Source organism: Aotus nancymaae, unplaced genomic scaffold (genome assembly GCF_030222135.1).
Source record: "Aotus nancymaae isolate 86718 unplaced genomic scaffold, 86718_ANA_hifiasm-v0.15.2.pri h1tg000006l, whole genome shotgun sequence".
NCBI lineage: Eukaryota > Metazoa > Chordata > Mammalia > Primates > Aotidae > Aotus > Aotus nancymaae.
The window spans coordinates 96,300,888-96,322,926 of record NW_026988417.1 but is presented as its reverse complement, the minus strand read 5'-3'; the positions used below and the strand labels follow the sequence as shown (position 1 = coordinate 96,322,926).

Here is a 22,039-nt window from a genome sequence, read left to right as displayed (position 1 = left end):
ACTATGATGTTAAACACCTTTTTATGTGTTACTGACAATTTTCAGATTTTTATTTGTGATGTGTCTAGTCAAGTCTTTCTTTTTTAAACTTATAATTTATTTATAGTTTTTAAAATATCTGGATTCATGTCTTTTGATAGGTATAGATATAGTGAGTTTTTCTTCTAGTTTGTGAATTGCCTTTTGTTTTCTTTTGGTTTTTTTTTTTTTTTTTGAAAGGGAGTTTCACTCTGTTGCTCAGGCTGGAGTGCAGTGGCTTGATCTTGGCTTACTGCAACTTCCACCTCCTAGTTTCAAGCGATTCTCCTGCCTCAGCCTCCTGAGTACCTCAGATTACAGGTGCATCACCACACCCAGCTGTTTTTTTTTTTAATATTTTTAGTAGAGACGGAGTTTCACCATGTTGGTCAGGCTGGTCTTGAACTCCTGACCTCGTGATCCGCCTGCCTTGGCCTCCCAAAGTCCTGGGATTACAGGTGTGAGCCACTGTGCCCAGCCACCTTTCGTTTTCTTAATGCTATCTTTGGATGTTTTTAATTTTGATAGAGTCCAATTTTTCTCCTCTCTGTGGTTTTTTTTTTTTTTTTTTGAGACGGAATTTTCCTTTTGTTGCCCAGATTGGAGTGCAATGGTGCAATCTCTGCTCACCGCAACCTCCCCCTCCCAGGTTCAAGTGATTCTCCTGCCTCAGCCCTGCCTCCCCCAGTAGCTGGGACTACAGGTACATGCTGCCATGCCCGGCTAGTTTTTTGTATTTTAGTAGAGACAGAGTTTCAGTGTGTTGCCCAGGCTGGTCTCGAACTCCTGACCTCAGGTGATCACCCACCTTGGCCCCACAAAGTGCTGGGATTACAGGCATGAACCACCACGGCTGGCCTCCTCTCTGTTCTTTAGATAGATAGGATGATGATTATTTTTCAAGTACACCAATCTTTTTTTCTGTCTCATCTCCAATCTGTAGCTGAGTGCATCCAGTGAAATTTTTATTGCACACTTTGTACCTTTCATGTCTAGAATTTCCATTTCGTTCTTTTTTCTTGTTGTTTCTGCAGTTTTTGCTTCTCTGCTGAGATTCTCTTGTCTGTCAATTATTATGTCGTTTTTATTTTTAATTTCTTGAACATATTTTGTAGTAGCTGCTTTAAAGTTCTTAAATGCTAATTCCAACATTCAGGCTATCTTGGTGTTCATTTTTGTTAATTGCTTTTTCTTTTGACTAGATGTCACTTTTTGGGGTTTTCTTCTCATGTCTAGTTGTTTTTTATTGTATACTGGACAATGTAGATGCTGCTTTTTAGACATCCTAGTTCTGTTATCTTCCTCTGAAGAGTTTTTTAGTATGCAGTTTAATTAATGGCTGACCACCTTGAAGATGCTTGGTTTTATACATTTTCTTAGGATGGGTGTGTTTGGATTTTGTCCTTAATCTAAAGTGAATCCCTCAGTCCAGGGACATAGGCTTAACTCCTCTGGTTCATGGCTCTTCCACAATTGCAATGGAAAGCCCAACACCTCCACGTTGGTGGAATTACAGCTCCCAACTCTGTCTCCCTAGTGGACAGTAGTTGGAATATCTGCTCAGCTCTTTGAGTCTTCCAGCTGTTGCTTTCCACTGGTCTCCTCTAGTCTTACCCTCATACATGTGTAGTTCACCGTCAGCAATGAGTTTGAGAATCTGTACCCAGATTTCATGGCATTTATTTCTTGCCTTTATTTCAGCAGTCTGGGCAACTCTTAAATCTGTTTTCTGATATATTAAACAAAAAATCTCTTCCAGTTTACTACCTGTACCTCTAGGACTGCTGTTGCTTTTAGGGAACAAGCTGTGTGTAAACATGGATCTTACCTAGTTCCATTCCTTTCTTTCAATAATAGATTCCCCTCTAATTGCTAAGTTTGGTTGCTCTCAGTGCTTTTAAATACAGATGGTTCCTGATTTATGATAGTTCAATTTATGATTTTTTGACTTGTGGGGTGGAATGGGGTGTTTTTTTGGATGCAACAACATCATAAGTTGAGGAGCATCTATAGTTTTCTAAAATATCTTTTTCCAGATTTCCAAATTATTTTCTATAGGAAGGTTAGTCTGCTATTCTACCACCCCTGGAATTAGAACTCTCTCCTTAATATTAAAAAAATTTTAATTGTGTTAAAATAGACTTAACATAACATTTATCATTATAACCATTTTAAGTATATAGTTCAGTAATGTTTTGGAGGGGTGTGTGTGTGTGTGTATGTATGTATGAATGAGTGTGAAGGAGTCTTGCTCTGTTGCCCAGGCTGGTGTGCAGTGGGATGATCTCTGCTCACTGCAGCCTCTGCCTCCCAGGGGTTCAAGTGATTATCCTGTCTCATCCTCCTGAGTAGCTGGTATTACAGACACATACCACCATCCTTGGCTAATTTTTGTATTTTTAGTAGAGATGGGGTTTCACCATGTTGGCCAGGCTAGTTTTGAACTCCTGACCTCCACCTGCCTCAGCCTCCCAAAGTGCTGGATTACAGGTGTGAGCCACCACGTCTGGCCTTGGTATAGTAAGGTTAAGTACATTCACATTATCTTACAACCAATCTCTAGAACTGTTTTTATCTTGGAAAAAACTGAAACTCTCTACTCATTAAGTGACAACCCCTTTCTCTTCCTTCAGCCCCTGGTAACCACCATTCTACTTTTTGTCCCTATGAATTTGGCTGGTTTTTTTATTATTATTTATTTAACAATCTAGGAAGTTCACAGCCATCAGCAGTTCTAGTGCAATTTCAGGTGCAGTTGGGAATTCGGGAATCTCGGTGGAGCTGTTAGTGTAGCAAACCTTGTATGTAAAATACATGCATACTTTGGGTAGCACATGTGAAGGTATCTCTCTAAAATTGACCTCATTGGTTTCATTCTCAACAAATTGACCTGGGCCACTCAATATGGCTTTTATCATGCCTGATGTTAATGCATGTTCTCTTTTTACGATAAATTCATGGCCATGAAAAGAGATCAGTTTGACATACATGGCATCAGGGCCTTCACAGCCACCATAGGTTTTCTCCTCTCCATCCATTTTTTTCTTATGAAATTCTGCTTTGCTTCCTTAGGAACTTTAGTAGTTTCCTGGTGAGGCGAGGATGCAGAGTGTGTTGCTTACTTCCATCCGGAGGAAGTCTGAATTTGACTACTCTTAAGTATCTCATCTAAGTGAAATCATATAGTATTTGTCTTTTTGTGTTCGGCTTATTTTACTTAATGTCCTCAAGTAGTTTCATCCATGTTGTAGCATGTGACAGGATTTCCTTCCTTTCTCAGGCTGAATGATATTCCAGTGTGTGTGTGTGTGTGTGTGTGTATGTGCGCGCGTGCATGCACCACACTTTGTTTATCCATTCACTCATCAGTGGACACTTGGCTTACTTTCTACCTTTTGGCTATTATAAATGATGCTGCCATGAACTTGAGTGTCTCTTTAAATTTTGAAGACTTAGAAATTTCTCTATACTTAGACATGACCTTTATTTTAGACCAGCTTGTTTCACAAGTACTTGTGGGGGAATAAAAAAGACAGGATAAGGGTTGAGACTTAGTTGGCACACATTAGCCTCAAACTAATTTCTATTCACTGGTTTCTTTTGAAAGGAAAATGTTTTCCAAAGCCTTCGGGTAAGCGTTGTAGTTTATTGTGCTTTGCCATCGTTTTTTTTTAAACCATATTCTTAATGTTAAAAAATTTTTTTTTTTTACCTGTCCTTTGCTTTAAAGTGGTTTTCAGGGAAAAGCTGCTAAAGTTGAGCATTACATCATCCAACAAAAGAAGAGTTAGTAGCTGCTATAAAGTTAGTTATTGAGAGTAAAATTCATGCATTTGGCAGTAGTTATTCAACAGCAACAACAACAAACAAGCGAAACTAGATTCACCTTCCAAGAAAAACTTGATCAGTTAGTTTTATGGAAAATCAGAATCTAGAAATGTATATTGAGAAGGCTAAGAGGTTTTATCAGCACGTAGAAAATCTTTAGTGGTTATAATTTGCATCTCTGGAGTGTTTTAATTTACATTTCTAAACCTGGCACCAATATATTTCATTGGAATTCAAAATGTTATTAACTAGCAATAATAGATTTAATATTGATCAAATTGAGGGTCTCTGTACATTTGCAAAACATTAAACAATATACTTGTTAAGGCTGTTGTAATTTGAGTTCAGTTATATGAAATGCTTATAAAATATTTATCTAAAAATTTTCTCCTTAGAAGCTAAACTAGAGAGCATTATTGTACCATTTTATCTTTATATATCTGTTTAAATGCTTTTAGAGTATGTAATTTAAAAACATTTAAAGAGTTAAGTCATACATAAGGCATGTGTGTGTGTGCATGTATCCATGTTCTACATGTTGGTATGTAGATATTTTTGTCACTAAATTTCTGCTTGTGTTGTAGTAATTTGAGCTCAATATAAGATAGGATTTAAGTCTTTACAGATTGAATTACAAAGAAGAAAGAAGTAATCGTCAAAAATGCAGAGCAAAATAATATACTCCAGCTTTCTGTGGAGCGATAAGAAATAAGAAATACTAAAGCTACAAATGCTAGAAGTTAAATGGCACCCTTGAGGAAAGTGATCAAAGCATATTACTGCTCTGTTTTGTTAGCCAGTTTAAAATGTAAAACTGTATTTTAGGGGTTCAGATCTATTATGAATGAACTGTTCTTTCTGAGAAGTCAGAGCAGTTATCCTTCTGTACCACATAGCTTCAGAAGTTTCTCCTAAAGCTACATTTACCAAAAACTGACAGAAGATAGAAGAAAAAAGACCTCTAAAAATCTTTTTGACTTACCATTAAATCTCAGTAAATCTGTCACCTCATTTACTGTAGCCTACCCTGAATTATCTCTAATGTGGACCAAATAATTTAATTGTATAATTATTGAGTACATGCTATGTGTTCAGTGGTGTGTTGAATGTTAAATTGAAAGTTCTTGAATTGAAAATAAAACTCTTCATGAGATTTTATCATTTTCAAGGCATTAGGGATGCTGACCTCAGACTGTCTTATAAAAGACACTGCCTGTCACACAGAAAACTCCTTAAAACAGCAAAAACCCAGATGCCACACACAAAAAAACCCACTGTCTGAATATCTTAGAATTAAATACCATTACCCTCATTTTTTGCAATTAATATTACAGGTACATTTCAGACCTTTTTTTTTTTTTTTTTTTTTTGAGACTGAGTCTCACTCTGTTGCCTAGACTGTGTAGCAGTACAAGCCGCAGACGAAACCTCCTGGATACCAGATTTAAAGAAGGAAGTGGCTTTTATTCGGCCAGGAGCATAGGCAGATTTGCATCTCAAGAGCTCCCTGACCAAGAAAATCTTAGCCCTTTTAAAGGCTTACAATTCTAGAAAGTACATGTGAGAGGGTTGTGATAGATGAAGTAGGCAGGTAGGGGTTTGAGCAAGATAGAACAATGGAGGGTGTTTCTCCATATTATGCCTGTGATCTATAGATAGGAGTGCATGGAGTGGGGTTTAATCTTTAACCTCCAGGCCTGGTAAGCTGAGCAAGCCAACCTTGCCATTGACCTCATGCCTGCTATGTCTCAACTTGTACTTCCTCCTCCTTTAAGACTAGAGACAGGAAAGAGGGGTCTCTTCTCTCAGCTGGAGTGCAGTGGCGTGATCTCAGCTCACTGCAAACTCCACCTCCCAGGTTCAAGCAATTCTTGTGCCTTAGCCTCCCAAGTAGCTTGGGATTACAGGCGTGAGCTACTGTGCCTGGATAACTTTTGTATTTTAGTAGAGACGGGATTTCACCATGTTGGCCAGGCTGGTCTTGAAGTCCTGACCTCAGGTGGTCTGCCTGCCTTAGCCTTCCAAGGTGCTGGGATTACAGGTGTGAGCCACCATGCCTGACCTACATGTACGTTGCAAAGTGAGTATATTTCAGCTAGTTTTGATTGGCACTTAATGCTTCTCTGAATTTCATTTGTAAATATGACTATAAGTAATTGTTATATGAAGGGTCATAACTTGAAAACAATCATGACAGCAGAAGATACTGCAAGGTCATTTTCCAAGTATAACAGAAGTTTTATGGAGAACAAAACTTTCATATAGAACTTTTAACAGCTTTGGAACAGGTCCTAGATAAGGCAGGCCTTATGTGGTAGTCTTTTTTCCAAGGCTCCCCATATGGCTGGTTCCAGATGTCTGGCTGTCTGAATTAGATGGTGACACAGAGGAAGCAAGGCTCGCATGACTTCTCCTACCCTTTAGAAAGCTCAACTCATGTAGTTCATGCTCTTCTCCCAGTGACGTGCAGTATGTATATTATTTTTGTTGTTGGGTAGATAAGTAGCTCTATTAATCACATAAACTAATAACCCCAAATCTTCCTAGATGACTTTCCATTGCCTTTTAAAACTTTACAAACCATAAAAGGCCATCTATATGAATAGTGGAATTGTTGTTTTTTATCATTGTCATTAGACCAGTTTCTGGTTGAATGAGGACCGTCTCTTTGTTCTAAGAGACCCAGGCCGTGGATATTTATGACCCATGGGGCTCTACCTCATGGGCAGGACGTGTATCTTTGAATTGTATCTCTGAATTCCTCAGGGGAAAAGGTATAAGCGTAGAAAAAAATGGCTCTCTTGGAACTCTCTTTCTTATACTGTTTACTTAGCTTGAGGCATTCCTTATTCTGAAAATTTGTGGGTAGAGATTACCTAACATCCTGTTGTCTAGACTTACAGGGGAGCCTTTTAACTAGTGTCCTAATCTCTAGTTTTTCGCTACTTTGTTACCCTAAATCCTGTTTTCAGGTTAACCTAACTAAAACTACAATCATGTTATTCATTCTCTATGGTCTCCAGTGTCCCTCTTTTTACCTACTCATTTCTTTGAGAGCAGTTCTAAAAATAGATATTCTTGAATGATAATAGCATGTGAATTTGTGTTGGGTGTTACCTCTTTAGAAGAAAGATTCTTTGCCTGGCAGTGAGGATAAGTGTTCTTTCATTTCTCATTGTGATTGATTATATTGTTTCTGTTTCTTTCTTTTTTGGCTTTAGTTGGTGCCTTGATCTTGAATGTTTATTTCTTAATAAAAGCCATAAAATAATTTTATGGTTACAAAATTCTGTCTCCAGGCTGGAGTACAGTGACGCAATCTCAGCTCACTGTAACCTCTGACTCCTGGGTTCAAGTGATTCTTCTACCTAAACCTCCATAGTAGCTGGGATTACAGGTGCCTACTACCACACATAGCTAATTTTTGTATTTTTAGTAGAAACAGGGTTTCATCACGTTTGCCAGGCTGGTCTGGTGATTGGCCCACCTCGGCTTCCCAAAGTGCTGCCATTTCAGATGTGAGCCACCGCACCCCGCCTATATTTTGTATATTTAAGTTATATATATTTTTATGATACTTAGCTTATAGAGAGGTGTTGTTGAACTGTTAATAGACAATATGGCCAGGCACAGTGGCTCATGCCTGTAATCCCAGCAATTTGGAAGGCGGAGGCAGGCAGATCGCAAGGTCAGAAGTTGGAGACCAGCCTGGCCAGTATGGTGAAACCCATCTCTACTAAAAATACAAAAATTAGCCAGGTGTGGTGGTGCACGCCTGTAGTCTTAGCTATTTGGGAGGCTCAGGCAGGAGAATCGCTTGAACCTGGGAGACAGAGGTTGCAGTGAGCCAAGATCGCACCACTGCACTTCAGCCTGGGCAACAAGAGCAAGACTCGTCTCCCAACAAACAAAAAACAAGAGGCTGGGCGTGGTGGCTCATGCCTGTAATCCAAGCACTTTGGAGGCCAAGGCGGGTGGATCACCTAAGGTCGAGAGTTCAAGACCAGCCTGACCAACATGGTGAAACCCTGTCTTTAAAAAAAAAACAAGAAAAAAAAAAAACAAGAAAAAATATATACCCTGTGGCTAACATATATCTCTATTATTGAGTACAACCTTTTGCCAGTATTTATTTTATCAATTCCTGACCAAAATACATTATCAGAGGAATATTTTAGAGCTGTATTAATTAGCATATCCAATGTGATTAGCAAATGTAATAGGATGTTATACAGGTTATTTGCCTTTCACATTAAGCCTTTGTGACGCTGAACAGTATCTTATTTTGAAGATATTGAGTCTTGTATAACTGTTCTTAATTTCCTGTTATAATTTGAAATTAAATTTTAATCAAAAGGAAAAATGCTTCTATTTTCCAAATGTTTGGGGCTGCAGATTTGTTCACTACTAGTTAATTCTGTGGCATAGAAACTTTTAGTTTAATTAAGGAGCCAAATAGAAAGAATTGCAAATGAAGAAAACTGCATCATTTTGTTGTCAAGCTAGCTCTCATCATGCCCTTGTTATTGGCACGATGTTCAGAAGAAGGATATAAAGGGCTTGTAGACAAAGGCCTTTGGAAGCTATTTATTCCAACCAACCATCTCAGGAAGTAATTTTTTTTTTTTTTGAGACAGAGTTTCACTCTTGTTGCCCAGGCTAGAGTACAATGATGTGATCTTGGCTCACTGTAACTTCTGCCTCTCCCCCCGGTTTTAGGCGATTCTTTTGCCTCAGCCTCCCAAGTAGCTGGGATTACAGGCATGCACCACCATACCTGGCTAATTTTGTATTTTTAGTAGAGATGGGGTTTCTCCATGTTGATCAGGCTGGTCTCGAACTCCTAACCTCAGGTAATCCGCCCGCCTCAGCCTCCCAAAGTGTTGGGATTATAGGCATGAGCCATCGTAGCCAGCTTTTTTTTTTTTTTTTTTTAAGGTGGAGTCTTTGTCACCAGGCTGGAGTACAGTGGCACAATGTTGGCTCACTGCAACCTCTGCCTCCCAGGTTCAAGCAGTTCTCCTGCCTCAGCCTCCGGAGTAGCTGGGACTACAGACACTTGCCCACCATTCCTGCTAATTTTTGTATTTTTAGTAGAGACTGGGTTTTACCATGTTGGCCAGGCTGGTCTGGAATTCCTGACCTCAAGTGATCTACCCACCTCAGCCTCCCAAAGTGCTGAGATTGAAGTGTGAACCGCTGCACCCACCCTCACCCACTGGTTCCATTTGTGTCTTCTACAGCAGTTTTACAAAGTACAGCCTTTTACATATATTTTTTTCATGTAAATAATGTGTTTTAAACAAACTGGATATCCAGTGGACGAGGATACTGTTTTAGGTTTTGCCTATCTTCTACTCATGCAGCTTATCTTGTTCCATCTATGTGGAGTGTGCTGAGTAGAAAGAGTACCTGGCAGATAGGAGACTCGGCTTTGCCACCTTTTTGAGCAAGTTACTTCACTTCTTTGAGCCTCAGTTTCCTAAAGGAATGAAACTCACTGTGTAGGAACCATGGTCTATTTGTTTGTTGCCAACAAATGATATTATAGGATCAACCCATTCTTGTTTTGCAGTTACATCTGGGTCAGAAACCATTTCCGCTGTTTTTCCTTAATGGAATAGTCCAATTAGGGATGAGATGTGGCTACTTTTTGCAAAGTCTAGAAAGCAAAACAGCCATTTATTCAAATTAATATCTGAAAGTTAGCAGAAAATGAGAGGTTCAGATACCTTGTTTTCTGGTTTTGCCTTTGTTCTGCCTTCTCTTTGTGTCCAGTGCTTAGTGACGTGGATATTGATTTTACCCTATGTACTAGAAGCCCTCTGTAAATTGTATTTACTAAGTGGTAAAAGATTGAGGTAGTATATTGTTTTTCTGTCTTTGGCAATTAATTGTTCTCAGCTGGAAGGCATAGTTATCCCTACAACTGAGGCCACTGGAATCACTGAAAATTTATCTAAACCTTTGTATCATTGTTTGTGAACAAAATTCTTAATGCTCTTGCATGTTTTTGAGTTATGAGATTTAAGATGCTGTTTTATAAATTGTAAAGCTGAATTGCAAAAATACTGGAAATATGAAAAAACATTGAACGTACTTCCATAGTTGATATTTCTAGAGAGGAGAAAAGCCCTCATAGAATATTAACACAAAAATTGCACTTCCTTTGACCTGCAGACACTTGAAAATATGTGATTTGATTTGCCATTCAGTTTTCTGAGAAAAATGACTCTCCCTCTCCCCATCCTTTAATCTCTTCCCACAGAAAACTCACCTAAATTTCTTTTTCTTTCTTTTTTCTTTTTTTTTTTTTTTTTTTGGAGTCAGGGTTTTGCTCTCTCACCCAGGCCGGGGTAGTACAGTGGCACTATCTTGACTCACTGCAACCTCCACCTGCCAGGCTCAAATGATCCTCCCACCTCAGTCTCCCAAGTAGCTGGCACTATAGGCGTGCCCACCACATCCGAATAATTTTTGTATTTTTTGTAGAGACAGAGTTTTGCCATGTTTCCCAGGCTGGTCTCAAATTCCTGGGCTCAGGTAATCTTCCCACCTCAGCCTCCCAAAGTTCTGGGATTACAGGCATGAGCCACTGTGCCCTGACAATTTAGTATTCTTAAGCTTCTAAATTGGCATGTAGTGGCCAAGATGAATAAAATGAGCACCAAATTCTAGGCTAAAAAATTATTTGACAATTATAGGTTAATACCTTTTAGGAAGTTATGAAGTAGATCTGGTTCATGTAGGATTCCTGGGGATAAAGTCGTGTGCAGACAAGCAAAGAAAAGCAGGAGGATGAATTATTTTTCTGAAATGACATATAGTCACATCTGAAATTAAGCCAAATCAAATAGTGTTTGAAAAGTGAAAAAAAAAAAACTAAAAACTCAGAGAAACAAGAAGTGATAACAAATAACCCTGGTACCCTTGAGGTGGAGCAGGATTGTGTAGCTAAATGTTTTTCTCTCTTTGGGCCCTGTGGGGAGTCACCACTAAGCCCACTAATATTTTATTTTTCCAGAGACCTAGCTTCTTTCAAACATCACAGTGGCACTTCTTTCTATATAGGCTTTAGCTGTGCTGTCCAACACAATAACCACTAGACAGTGTGGCTATAGAGCACCCAAATGTGGCTGGTCCAAATTGAGATTGCTGAAACAATAAAATATACACCAGATTACAGAGCTTAGTATGAAAAAAGCAAAGTATTTTATTTTAAACAATTGAGTTATCAATATTGATTACATGTTGAAATAATATTTTGAATATATTTTGTTAAATGAATATATTATTAAAGTTAATTTTACCTGTTTCTTTTTTATTGTTACTGTTTATCATATTTTTTATGAGCTTCTTGTTCTGGTATCTTTTTATTAATGTGCTTCTAGAAAACTTAAAACTTACATATGTAGCTCTCATATTCATATTAGATAGCACTAGTCTATGGCTAGGCTTTCCTCATTCCAAGGCACAGAAGTAAGAACAGAGGCACTAGAAATGTTCCAAAGAAGATGATTGGCCACAGAGGCTGATATCCAAGACTGGTTTATGGGATTCTTTATATGTTAGTTGAAGTTTTTTTTTTTTTTTTTTTTTTTGTGAGATGGAGTCGCGCTCTGTCTCCAGGCTGGAGTGCAGTGGCATGATCTTGGCTCATTGCAACCTCCGACTCCCTGGTTCAAGTGATTCTCCTGCCTCAGCCTCCCAAGTAACTGAGATTACAGGCACATGCCACCATGCCCAGCTAATTTTTTGTATTTTTAGTAGAGATAGGGTTTCACCATGTTGTCCAGGATGGTCTCGATCTACTGACCTTATGATCCGCCCGCCTTGGCCTCCCAAAGTTCTGGGATTACAGGCTTTAGCCATTGCATCTGGCCAGTTGGGGTCTTGTTAGGAGACAGAAACCACACTGTAATTGAACAGGGAAAGTTAAATGTAAAGAATTATTAATATACAACATGGGATTAAATATTAAGGAGTAAAGAGAACACTAAAGAATACAGGAAGAGCAGATATTGGGAGCAGCCATTCCCACTATGGCGGAGGCAGGGCACCTTAGGACAGAATAAATTAGGAGGAAGTTTCCTTCTTTATCCTAGGGTTGAATTCCAGGCCTTGGAGAGGGCACAACCTTGGCCCACTTGATGGTAAAGAAGGTTGAGCAGATACCACAGGTGAGGGGTAGCCACTGTAGGATGCCAGCAGAATTCTCTGGGAAGCTATCCTATGGATGCCATTGGAACTCGCGTTGGGGTGAAATAAGGCAATGTAGGAAAATTTAGGATGTGGTCACCATACCTAAACATTCTAGATAGATGAGAATCTTTCATTTTAAAAGACTTAAGACTTCTCGTGAGTTCTGTTTTCTCCCCTCTTTATATTTTAAACAGTAGGTGGCCAGTTTGCAATAGAAATGCTGTCTTGGTGTTTGCTTCTTTCATTTGTTTTACTCATTACTTTGTTTATTCCTGGTAGTGTTCGACTACAGTTATAGAGATTACATTCTGTCCTGGTATGGAAACCTCAGCAGAGATGAGGGACAACTTTACCATCTGCTCTTGGAAGACTTTTGGGAAATTGCCAGACAGCTTCACCACAGACTGAGTCACGTGGATGTGGTTAAAGTTGTCTGCAATGATGTTGTCAGGACCTTACTCACTCATTTCTGTGACCTGAAAGCTGCTAATGCCAGGTAACTCTTATAAGCAACTTACCCCCTTTTTTTTGGCATCAATTTCTTTTTTTAATTGAGTAAGGGGTCAAAGTCAAGATAAAACTCTAGAATATTCTGCCTATTGCTGGCACTTGCTTAAAAATGTAGTGTATTAAGGGGGAATAATTACTGTGTACTGATAGAGTAGTTTTTTAAACTTTCTACTAGAAAACCACTTGATAAATACAATTAATTCTATAAATAGTAAAATGAATTTTACTGAGCCAGCACTGTGATGATCTTTATAGTATTATGAGTATATAGAAATAAAAATTTAAATGTAGTATTTTCTAATATGAACAGTTGAATGAGTATACAGTATTTAGACAAATTTAAATATGGTTCATGTTTCTTTTTACTGAGTCCTGTGTTGAGCTCTGTTGCATCACAATATCCTGAAAACTGATTTTCAGAGGTACTTAATATTGGAGCTTCTGGGCTTTAATTAGATAAATTTTGTTATGAAAGTAGCTGATATTTAGGCTTGTTAGCCCTTTGTTATAGAAAATTTGTTAGAGAAATTTTGTTGGGCCGGGCGTGGTGGCTCACTCCTGTAATCCAAGCACTTTGGAGGCCAAGGCGGGCAGATCACCTGAGATCAGGAGTTCAAGACCAACCTGACCAACATGGTGACACCCCGTCTTTAAATTAAAAAAAAAAAAAGAGGGAGAGAAATTTTGTTATCAAAGTAGGTAATATTTAGGCTTGTTATCTCTTTGTATTGTTACATACATAACAGTTGTACATAAAAAGCTGTCTAACTGAAATGGGTAGCCTTCTGCCTGTGTGAATGTGGACACAGTTGGAACAGGAATGGGAATAGTTAATGTGGCCTATTCTCACTCTCAGGGAAGAGAGAAAGTATTTAGATGATGTCACCCTTGTGCCCTGTGATGCTGCTCATGTAGGGGACCTTGCTGCTGAATGCGGCAGTCAGCAGATCTCCATTCCCAGCTGTATTGCCCCTTCCTGTGTCTCTTCTTCCCCCCCTTAGGTTTATGAAGCCAAAATCCACAGAGTCATGACATGACATGCCCACTATTTTCCAGCTTGCTGCCCCAGTGTTTTGCAAACTCTTTTTAAAACTATGATGCACTGTAAGAAATTCATTTGATACTATGACCCAGTTTCATAAAACAGTACATTTGTTACCTGTAATAACTTTGACGTTTTTTGTTTTTTAACATTTTAAAAAATAATATTTAAGACCAACTCAATTTTATTTTCTTACTTAAGTCACAAACCATGGTTTGAAAAACATTCCTGTAAAGCAGTGGTTCTCAGACTTCTTGTTCCCAGGATTTCTCTACGTTCTTAAAAGTTCTTGAGAACCTCAAAGAGCTCATTCCTGTGGGTTCTATCTAGTGGTGTGCTGGAACTGGCTTGTACTGGCATGCAGGAGTGAATTGTGCACAGGTCTTCCCAACTTTTAGTTCAGTAATATCAGATTGATAACTTGAAATGGGCCATGGTGAGAGTATTTACACCATGGACTGGGCAAATGATCCAAATCAGAGCATTTTTTTCTCAGGAGAGCCAATTGTTAAACATTTACCAGTTCACCACTCATCATATCTATTGGTATTTACCATATTTGATATTTAAAAACTAAGAATTTTAAAAAGTGCAAGAGTACACAGTACCCTTTTCATTAGCCACAGGAGTGATGACGTCATTTCACATCATGTAGCCTGTGGAAACTACTATGCTTCGAAAAATGAGAATGAAAAAGACTAATGACCTTTTTATATTATTATAGTTTCAACATCCCAGATCCCCTGCAAGGGTCTTGGCCTAGAAGTCTCTGGCCTACCCTTTGAAAACTGCTTATAGAGAAAGTAACTTCCAGTAAGTGGAGAGGGGTGTGAATTAATAAGGAAAGTGAGAGAAATAGGACTCTTGGGTTACCTACTAGAGTCTCAAATGCTTCAGCCTCTCCTTTTGAAGTGTTCACCAACCTCTGCAAACACCTGCTAATTTGCTATGGTATACATTATTTAAAGTGTTCCATAGTTCTGCCTAACAAATACTATCAAAGACTTGTTTGAATTCAGTGAAAGTTTATTTGAAAGTCTTTAAATGATGGTACAATAGAGGACAGTATTTTCTCTCTCTCTCTCCCCTTCTCCTCTCTCTCCTCTCCCCTCTCCCCTCCTCTCCCCTCTTCCCTCTCCCCTCCTCTCCCCTCCTCTCCCCTCCTCTCCCCTCCTCTCCCCTCCTCTCCCCTCCTCTCCCCTCCTCTCCCCTCCTCTCCCCTCCTCTCCCCTCCTCTCCCCTCCTCTCCCCTCTCTCCCCTCTCTCCTCCTCTCCCCTCTCCCCTCTCCCCTCCTCTCCCCTCTCCCCTCTCCCCTCCTCTCCCCTCTCCCCTCCTCTCCCCTCCTCTCCCCTCTCCCCTCTCCCCTCCTCTCCCCTCCTCTCCCCTCCTCTCCCCTCCTCTCCCCTCCTCTCCCCTCCTCTCCCCTCCTCTCCCCTCCTCTCCCCTCTCTCCCCTCTCTCCTCCTCTCCCCTCTCCCCTCTCCCCTCCTCTCCCCTCTCCCCTCTCCCCTCCTCTCCCCTCTCCCCTCCTCTCCCCTCTCCCCTCTCCCCTCCTCTCCCCTCCTCTACCCTCTCCCCTCTCTCTCTCCATATATATATATATAATTTTTTTTTTTTTTTTGGAGATAGTCTCACCCTGTTGCCCAGGCTGGAGTGCAGTGGTATGATCTCAGCTCACTGCAGCCTTCGCCTCTTGGGTTGAAGAATGCTTGTACCTTAGCCTTCTGAGTAGCTGGGAGTACAGGTGTGTACCACCACACCCAGCTAAATTTTGTATTTTTAGTAGAGATGGAGTTTCACCATTTGGCCAGGCTGGTCTCGAACTCCCGACCTCAAGTGATCCACCTGCCTTGGTCTGCCAAGGTGCTTGCATTACAGATTTGAGCCACTATGCCCAGCCTGAGGACAGTATTTTAAATTAATGCTTATTCCATTTCGAAGACTGATGGGTTTAGATTTGGGAGAAGAGCAAGTGGTTAGAGAAATTCAGTGGTTTTATGATTATCTAATTTCAACATGAGAACATATTTTTCATTCAGACATTTACCAGCTTTTGAAATTACTGCTTTTGTGGATAATATAAAGATATGGATAAAGCATCAGAATAATAGAAACAGAGAACTGATTTAATATTAGAAGCTCCTTCTCTTTGGTCTTCTAGTCTTTTTAGGCCAAGGGTAGATTTATTTTACTGGCATCTGGGCTGTGCCTAGAAGCTCTAGTTGATGATAAAAAATAAAGAAGAAAATAGAGAAAAAAAATTCTACCACATTTCTCCTGGATTATGGATATTTGAAAAAGTACCAGTAGTAGGTCACTGGCATTTTTCATACAGATCATTGTGTTTTGGAGAACTAATATTGTCTATGTATCATCTTACACAAACCATGCAATGAGACTGGCAGACAGTGAGTCCAGGTTTAATGGCAAATGTCTGTATCTGCCTGCCCCAGGTAAACAGTGCTCTTGTCCTAGAAATCTCCATTAGTGTGCAGATCTCTACTGGCTGCAGAATGACTTTGGTAACCTGGGTAGCACCCAGTTGAATTGGCCACTATCAGACAAACAATAATAAATTGCCTTAATAAAACAACACATCCTCTAGTTGACTGTTGGGCAATTGTTTGTGGAGGCAGCTTTCCGATCAGCCTGTGTTTATTTCTAGGCCATCATTCTGTTGCTGCTTTAAGCCAGTCTAGACCACACTTAATTCTTGCCTCTGCTTCCTCTTCCTTTGTCCCATCTGTCTTGCTCCAGCATGTTTTGGGAAAATCTAAAAATGATTGCTTCTATACTACTATTTCAATGGCATCTTTAATTTCATAGTTTTCTTCTTTGCTGGTCAAGTACTGGCATGCAGTTTGAGGGGAAAAAAAGAATGTTTTTCTTCATGTGTTTTTCTTCTTTATCTCTGAAATATTCTTTTTCATCTTTGTAATTTCTGATTGTGGTGTAATGTCAGGAGTTGGGACTTGAGATTGAAACAGAACAGGACTTGAGAGAGTTCTTTCTACCATTTATTACCTCTGTGACATTGTTCACATAACCATTCAGATCTTAATTTTCTCATCTATAGAATGCAAGTGATGATGTCCACTTTTGGTGTAGGTGGGAGAGTTAAGTCATTGTACATTTGAAATATATAAAAGATTAATGTCCTTTTGCTTACTCAAGGAATGAGAACCCAGAGGTAAGTAGTAGGAATTACAGCAAACAAATGGTTGATCCACACTGAACACAACAAGGATGCTGCAAAGACTGATGTTACAGCCCACTAGAAGGCCAGTAGATGTCTCCTGCCACAGAAGCAGCCCTACCCCTCATGATCCTTTCTTGGCTTTAAAGTAAGACTTGATGTCCACTTACTAGAGGACATAATAGGAGCATTCTGCTCAGAGTTAGTGGAGGGATTCCAGGGAGAGATCTGCCTTTCCTTTTTCCATAGATCAAGCTGCTTTGGCCAGCCCTCTGGCCTTTGGCCCAGTCAGAAGGATTATCCCTAACTTAGCTGTAGGAGGGAGAGGAACTTGTGGCACTCTAAGCACCAGGCTCCTTTATTATCTGCCTTCCACTGTTACGGAGAAGGGACTGTGTACTCTTTGAGAGGGATTTTTATGTTATTTAAATAAGTTTCTCTTGTAAAAGTAGATTTTTTTCCCCCAACTTCCTCCGGTACTTATTAATGAAATATATATTTAAAAAAAGAATTGCCTTTAAAAGTGCTTGACATGATAAAGGAGTAGCATCTTAATCTTACTATATTGAAATATCAACCTAGTGGGCAGCAAAGCTAGAATTTAAAATAATTGAAGATGCCACTTAAAAAGCCAGCATATCAGTGTATGCATACAGGCTTATTCTAAAAATTTCTTTTCATGTTGTTGGCTTTACACATTAGGATAGAATTCCTCCAGGTTGTATCTATTTTGTACACTCTAGAAATGAGTCTTCAGTCTCCAGTGCAAAAATAAATTTCAGTTAACACCTGAGAGGCATGGGTCATAAAGGCACCAATATATGCACTAGTTGCATTTCCTTTGCAGTACCTAGTATGTTTCTCTCCCTCTGTTTCATGTTTTTTCTCAGTGTTAGCTACTAGTTACTGTAAGACTCTCTTATACTTTGCCTCCTTATCTGGAAGATATTAGAAAAAACAGCATCCCAGGCTTTCTGGAATCACTATCAAGATACTATGGAAAGGGAAGTTTAGAAAGTTCTGTTTTCCAGTCCTCTTCATTTAGATCCTCCAAATTAATGGTCCTGGGATGCAATCAGTACTGACAGGGAAGTGCACAATCAAGATTGTCAAGACTGGCTGAAAAATACTTAGGAGCCTCACAGAAGGCAGTTTGCCATCAAATTAGATGATATTGAGTTTATAGGCCCTCTACTCACTAGAAATACCTGTAGACTTAATCCTATGATCTTCCAGTCAGAAAGCAGACTAGCAACCCTGGTTTACGCTTCGTTAGATTTTTTTTTTGAAAAATGAAGCTACAGATCACATTTAAGAAGACATCTAGAAGACTTAAAAATTGCCTGGTTAAAGAAATACTTGGCTGGGCTTGGTGGCTCACACCTGTAATCTCAGCACTTTGGGAGGCTGAGGCTGGCAGATCACAGGGTCAGGAGTTTGAGACCAGTCTGGCCAACATGGTGAAACCCTGTCTCTACTAAAAATACAAAAATTAGCTAGGTGTGGTAGTGGATGCCTGTAGTCCCAGCTACTTGGGAGGCTGAGGCAGGAGAATTGCTTGAACCCAGAAGACGGAGTTTGCAATCAGCCAAGACTGTGCCATTCATTGCACTCCAGCCTGGGTGATAGAGAGAGACTCCATCTCAAAAAAAAGGAAATACTCATACCTTTCAGATTGTTGCTATGATTTTGGAGTTATCTGGAACCTTTGATGCTACTGAAATTAGTTGTTAAGATTTGGTTTGAAATCCCAAAAGGCCATGCATTTGTAATTTCCAGATTAGCCTATGGTTGAGGAAATTTGATTATTGAGGAGGTGGCAAATATTATAACCAGTGCATTTCCCATTTGAAATATTTTTTACCTAGTAGTACATGACTGAATTGTTTCTAGAAATTTCTTTCCTTTCTTTTCCACTCTCTTTATTTAGACATGAAGAACAGCCGAGGCCTTTTGTGTTACACACATGCTTGAGGAACTCAGATGATGAAGTAAGATTTCTACAAACGTGTTCTCGGGTTCTGGTGTTTTGTCTCCTCCCCTCAAAGGATATCCAGTCTCTCAGCTTACGTATAATGCTTGCAGAAATTCTCACAACAAAAGGTAGACATATACAGTTGATTTTACTAATTCGTGTGCTAACTGATCTGCTACATGCTAATGTGAAAATACTTTGTATAACACCTATGCAGAACTTGTTTACTGTTGAACATACGGGATTTGAACTGTTTTCAAAATTTTGTTTATATGTCTCTCAAAGTATTTGGCCACACATGATAAATTTTTAACAGGACATATTGCCAAATGCACAGTCCATTCTGTTGTATGTTTTGACACAGAAAACCAGTTCTTATGCTCTCCACGGGGAAGCATTCATTTGGGATAGCTTTTGAGTTATCTAGGCCAATAATACATTAATGAAAGTGTGTGTGTGTCTGTATAATATTTATATAATATCCATAGTATGTATGTTTATATATTACATGTGTGTGTGTGTATTCAAATTCTTTTTTTTTAAAATAGAGGTGGGGGTCTCACTATGTTGCCCAGGCCAGTCTTGAACTCCTGGGTTCAGGTGATCCTCCCACTTAGGCCTCCCAGAGTGCTGAGATTACAGGTGTGAGCGACCATGCTTGACTAAAGAATCTAAAGTCAGATTCTGATTAGCATATTTACTTAATATTAGCATATTAGCATATTTACTTAAAATATCTTTGCTATATGGTTTATTGATAATGCCTATACAGTAATGCATTGCTTAACAACAGGGATGTGTTCCAAGAAATGTGTCATTAGACAATGTCATTGTGCAAATATCAGAGTGTACTTATATACCTAGATGGTATAGCCAGCTACACACAGGCGATATGGTATAGCCTATTGCTCCTAGACTATAAACCTGTACACCATATTACTCTACTGAATACTGTAGGCAGTTGTAACACAGTGGTATTTGTGTATCTAAATATAGAAAAGGTACAGTAAAAATATGGCATAAAACATAAAAAATAGTACACCTATATAGGACTCTTACCATGAATGGAGCTTGCAGGACTGGACATTGCTCTGGGTGAGTGAGTGACTGAGTGGTGAGTGACTGTGAAGGCCAGGACATTACTGTGCACCACTGCAGACTTCATAAGCACTGCACACTTAGGCTACACTACATTTATTTACAATTTTATTTTCTTCAATGATAAATTAACCTTAGTTTACTATAACTTTTTTTACTTTATGAACTTTTAATTTTTTAAAACTCTTTTGTAATAAGTCATTCATCAGGTACTATGAACTGTATGTAATTATATATGCTGTATTTTTATACAGTTGGCAATGCAGTAGGTTAGTTTACACCAGCTTGACATCATTAAATGGTAGAAAAATTTCAGCTTCCTTATAATCTTACGGGGCCACTGTCATATATTTGGTCTGTTGTTGACCAAAATGTCATTACATGGCACATGACTACATAGTTTTGTGAACTTGGAATAAATAAAAAGGAACTGTACCACAGTATAATATGATTACTAAAAAAATGTTAACTACATTCAGGGAAATGCTTAGTTAGGATGAGAGAAACTTTCCCTATCTTAGTCTCAAACAGCATGGCATTTGAGATGCAGTGATTATCTCATTTTACTATCAGGATAAGCCAGCTGTGGCCATCAGCTATTATAACCAACCACAGAGAAAAGAGGAAGCTTCTAATCTAAAGTTACAAGGATGACTTTATAATACTGTCATTGACTTTTTAACTTCCTCTCTGAGGTCTGTTTTAACCAGTTGGGGAGAATGTTGACTTTCATCCTTTGGCAGACTAAGCTTGTCAAAACATATTGAGCCTTATAAAATAAATAAAAGAAAAAAAATCAGTGCGCTTAATTTTTTTCGTGTGTGTGTGTTGGAGTCTTACTCTGTCGCCCAGGCTGGAGTGCAATGGTGTGATCTCAGCTCACTGCAACCTCCGCCTCCTGGGTTCAAGCAATTCTCCTGTCTCAGCCTCCCAAGTAGCTGGGATTATAGGCATGTGCCACCATGCCTGACTAATTTTTGTATTTTTGGTAGAGATTGGGGTTTCACCATGTTAGCTAGGCTGGTCTCGAACTCCTGACCTCAAGTGATCTGCCTGTCTTGGCCTCCCAAAATGCTAGGATTACAGGCATCAGCCACCATGCCCGGTCTTCATTTTGATGGTTTCATTAGCATCTTGAGTTCCAAATGACTTCTCTTCATTATTCCTTTACATTTTACTTATTTATTAAAATGACCATTTGATTATAGCCATAGATGATAACATATTTCGAGGGATAGGCAGCCGTGTGTGTGTGTGTGTGTACATTTTTGAATTGTTTATTGTATTATATAGATATGCCCCTGTTTGGCTACTTGAAAAATATTTTCCAAATGTGATTTCAATCATGTGATATATAAATAGTTCCCTTAAGAAGAATACCTTTCTCAGTGGTGATTTCTTCTTCCTGTAGTCTTGAAGCCGGTAGTGGAGTTACTGAGTAATCCAGATTACATTAACCAAATGCTGCTTGCCCAGCTGGAGTACAGAGAGCAGATGAATGAGCATCACAAGAGAGCCTACACCTATGCCCCCTCTTATGAGGACTTCATCAAGCTCATTAACAGCAACTCTGATGTGGAGTTCTTGAAGCAACTAAGGTATTTGGTCTTCAATTATAGCACAGCCACAGCCACTAATTATCATCCCCTGCCTAGTTAGGATAAAAAACAAAGTAGTTGTCAGGGAAACAGAAATAAAAGAAGTCCATAAATCTTACTATTTAGTGACAGCTAAATTTATCCAGCATCTCCTTAACAGTGTAATTAGAATGAGTTTTTTCAAAGTATTAGGTTTTTCAAATGCAGTTGACTCTTGAACAATTTGGGAGTTGGGGGCACCCACACTCCCCTCCCACTGCCCCCACCCCCAGTCAGAAATCACATATAACATTTGACTTGGGCCTGGCCTGGTGGCTCATGCCTGTAATCCTAGCACTTTGGGAGGCCAAGGTGGGCGGATCACTTGAGGTCAGGAGTTCGAGACCAGCCTGGCCAACATGGTAAAACCCTGTTTCTATGAAAAATACCACAATCAGCTGGGCATGGTGGTGTACACCTGTAGTCCCTGTAGTCTCAGCTATTTGGGAGGCTGACACACGAGAATCACTTGAACCTGGGAAGTTGAGGTTGCAGTGAGCTGAGATCTTGCCACTGTACTACAGCCTGGGTGG

The 22,039-nt window shown here is 39.4% G+C and overlaps 2 protein-coding genes across 6 annotated transcripts in view; one reads left to right on the top strand and one right to left on the bottom strand.

The window, feature by feature from the left end:
* Positions 1-22,039, top strand: part of SNX25 (sorting nexin 25) — a 156,531-nt gene that overhangs the window by 44,841 nt on the left and 89,651 nt on the right. For 4 of the 5 annotated variants that reach the window (XM_012452846.2, XM_064369788.1, XM_064369782.1 and 1 more), the window contains 3 exons: positions 12,328-12,544; positions 18,727-18,899; positions 21,281-21,467. In XM_012452846.2, the coding sequence (XP_012308269.1) occupies positions 12,328-12,544; positions 18,727-18,899; positions 21,281-21,467 (577 nt within the window). Of the gene's footprint in view, positions 1-12,327; positions 12,545-18,726; positions 18,900-21,280; positions 21,468-22,039 lie in introns of those variants that run through there. The other variant, XM_064369773.1, reaches the window with a different exon arrangement.
* On the bottom strand, positions 2,718-3,056 carry LOC105717567 (elongin-C-like). Its single transcript, XM_064364784.1, has one exon. It carries the CDS (start codon positions 3,054-3,056, stop codon positions 2,718-2,720), a length of 339 nt encoding a protein of 112 aa, XP_064220854.1.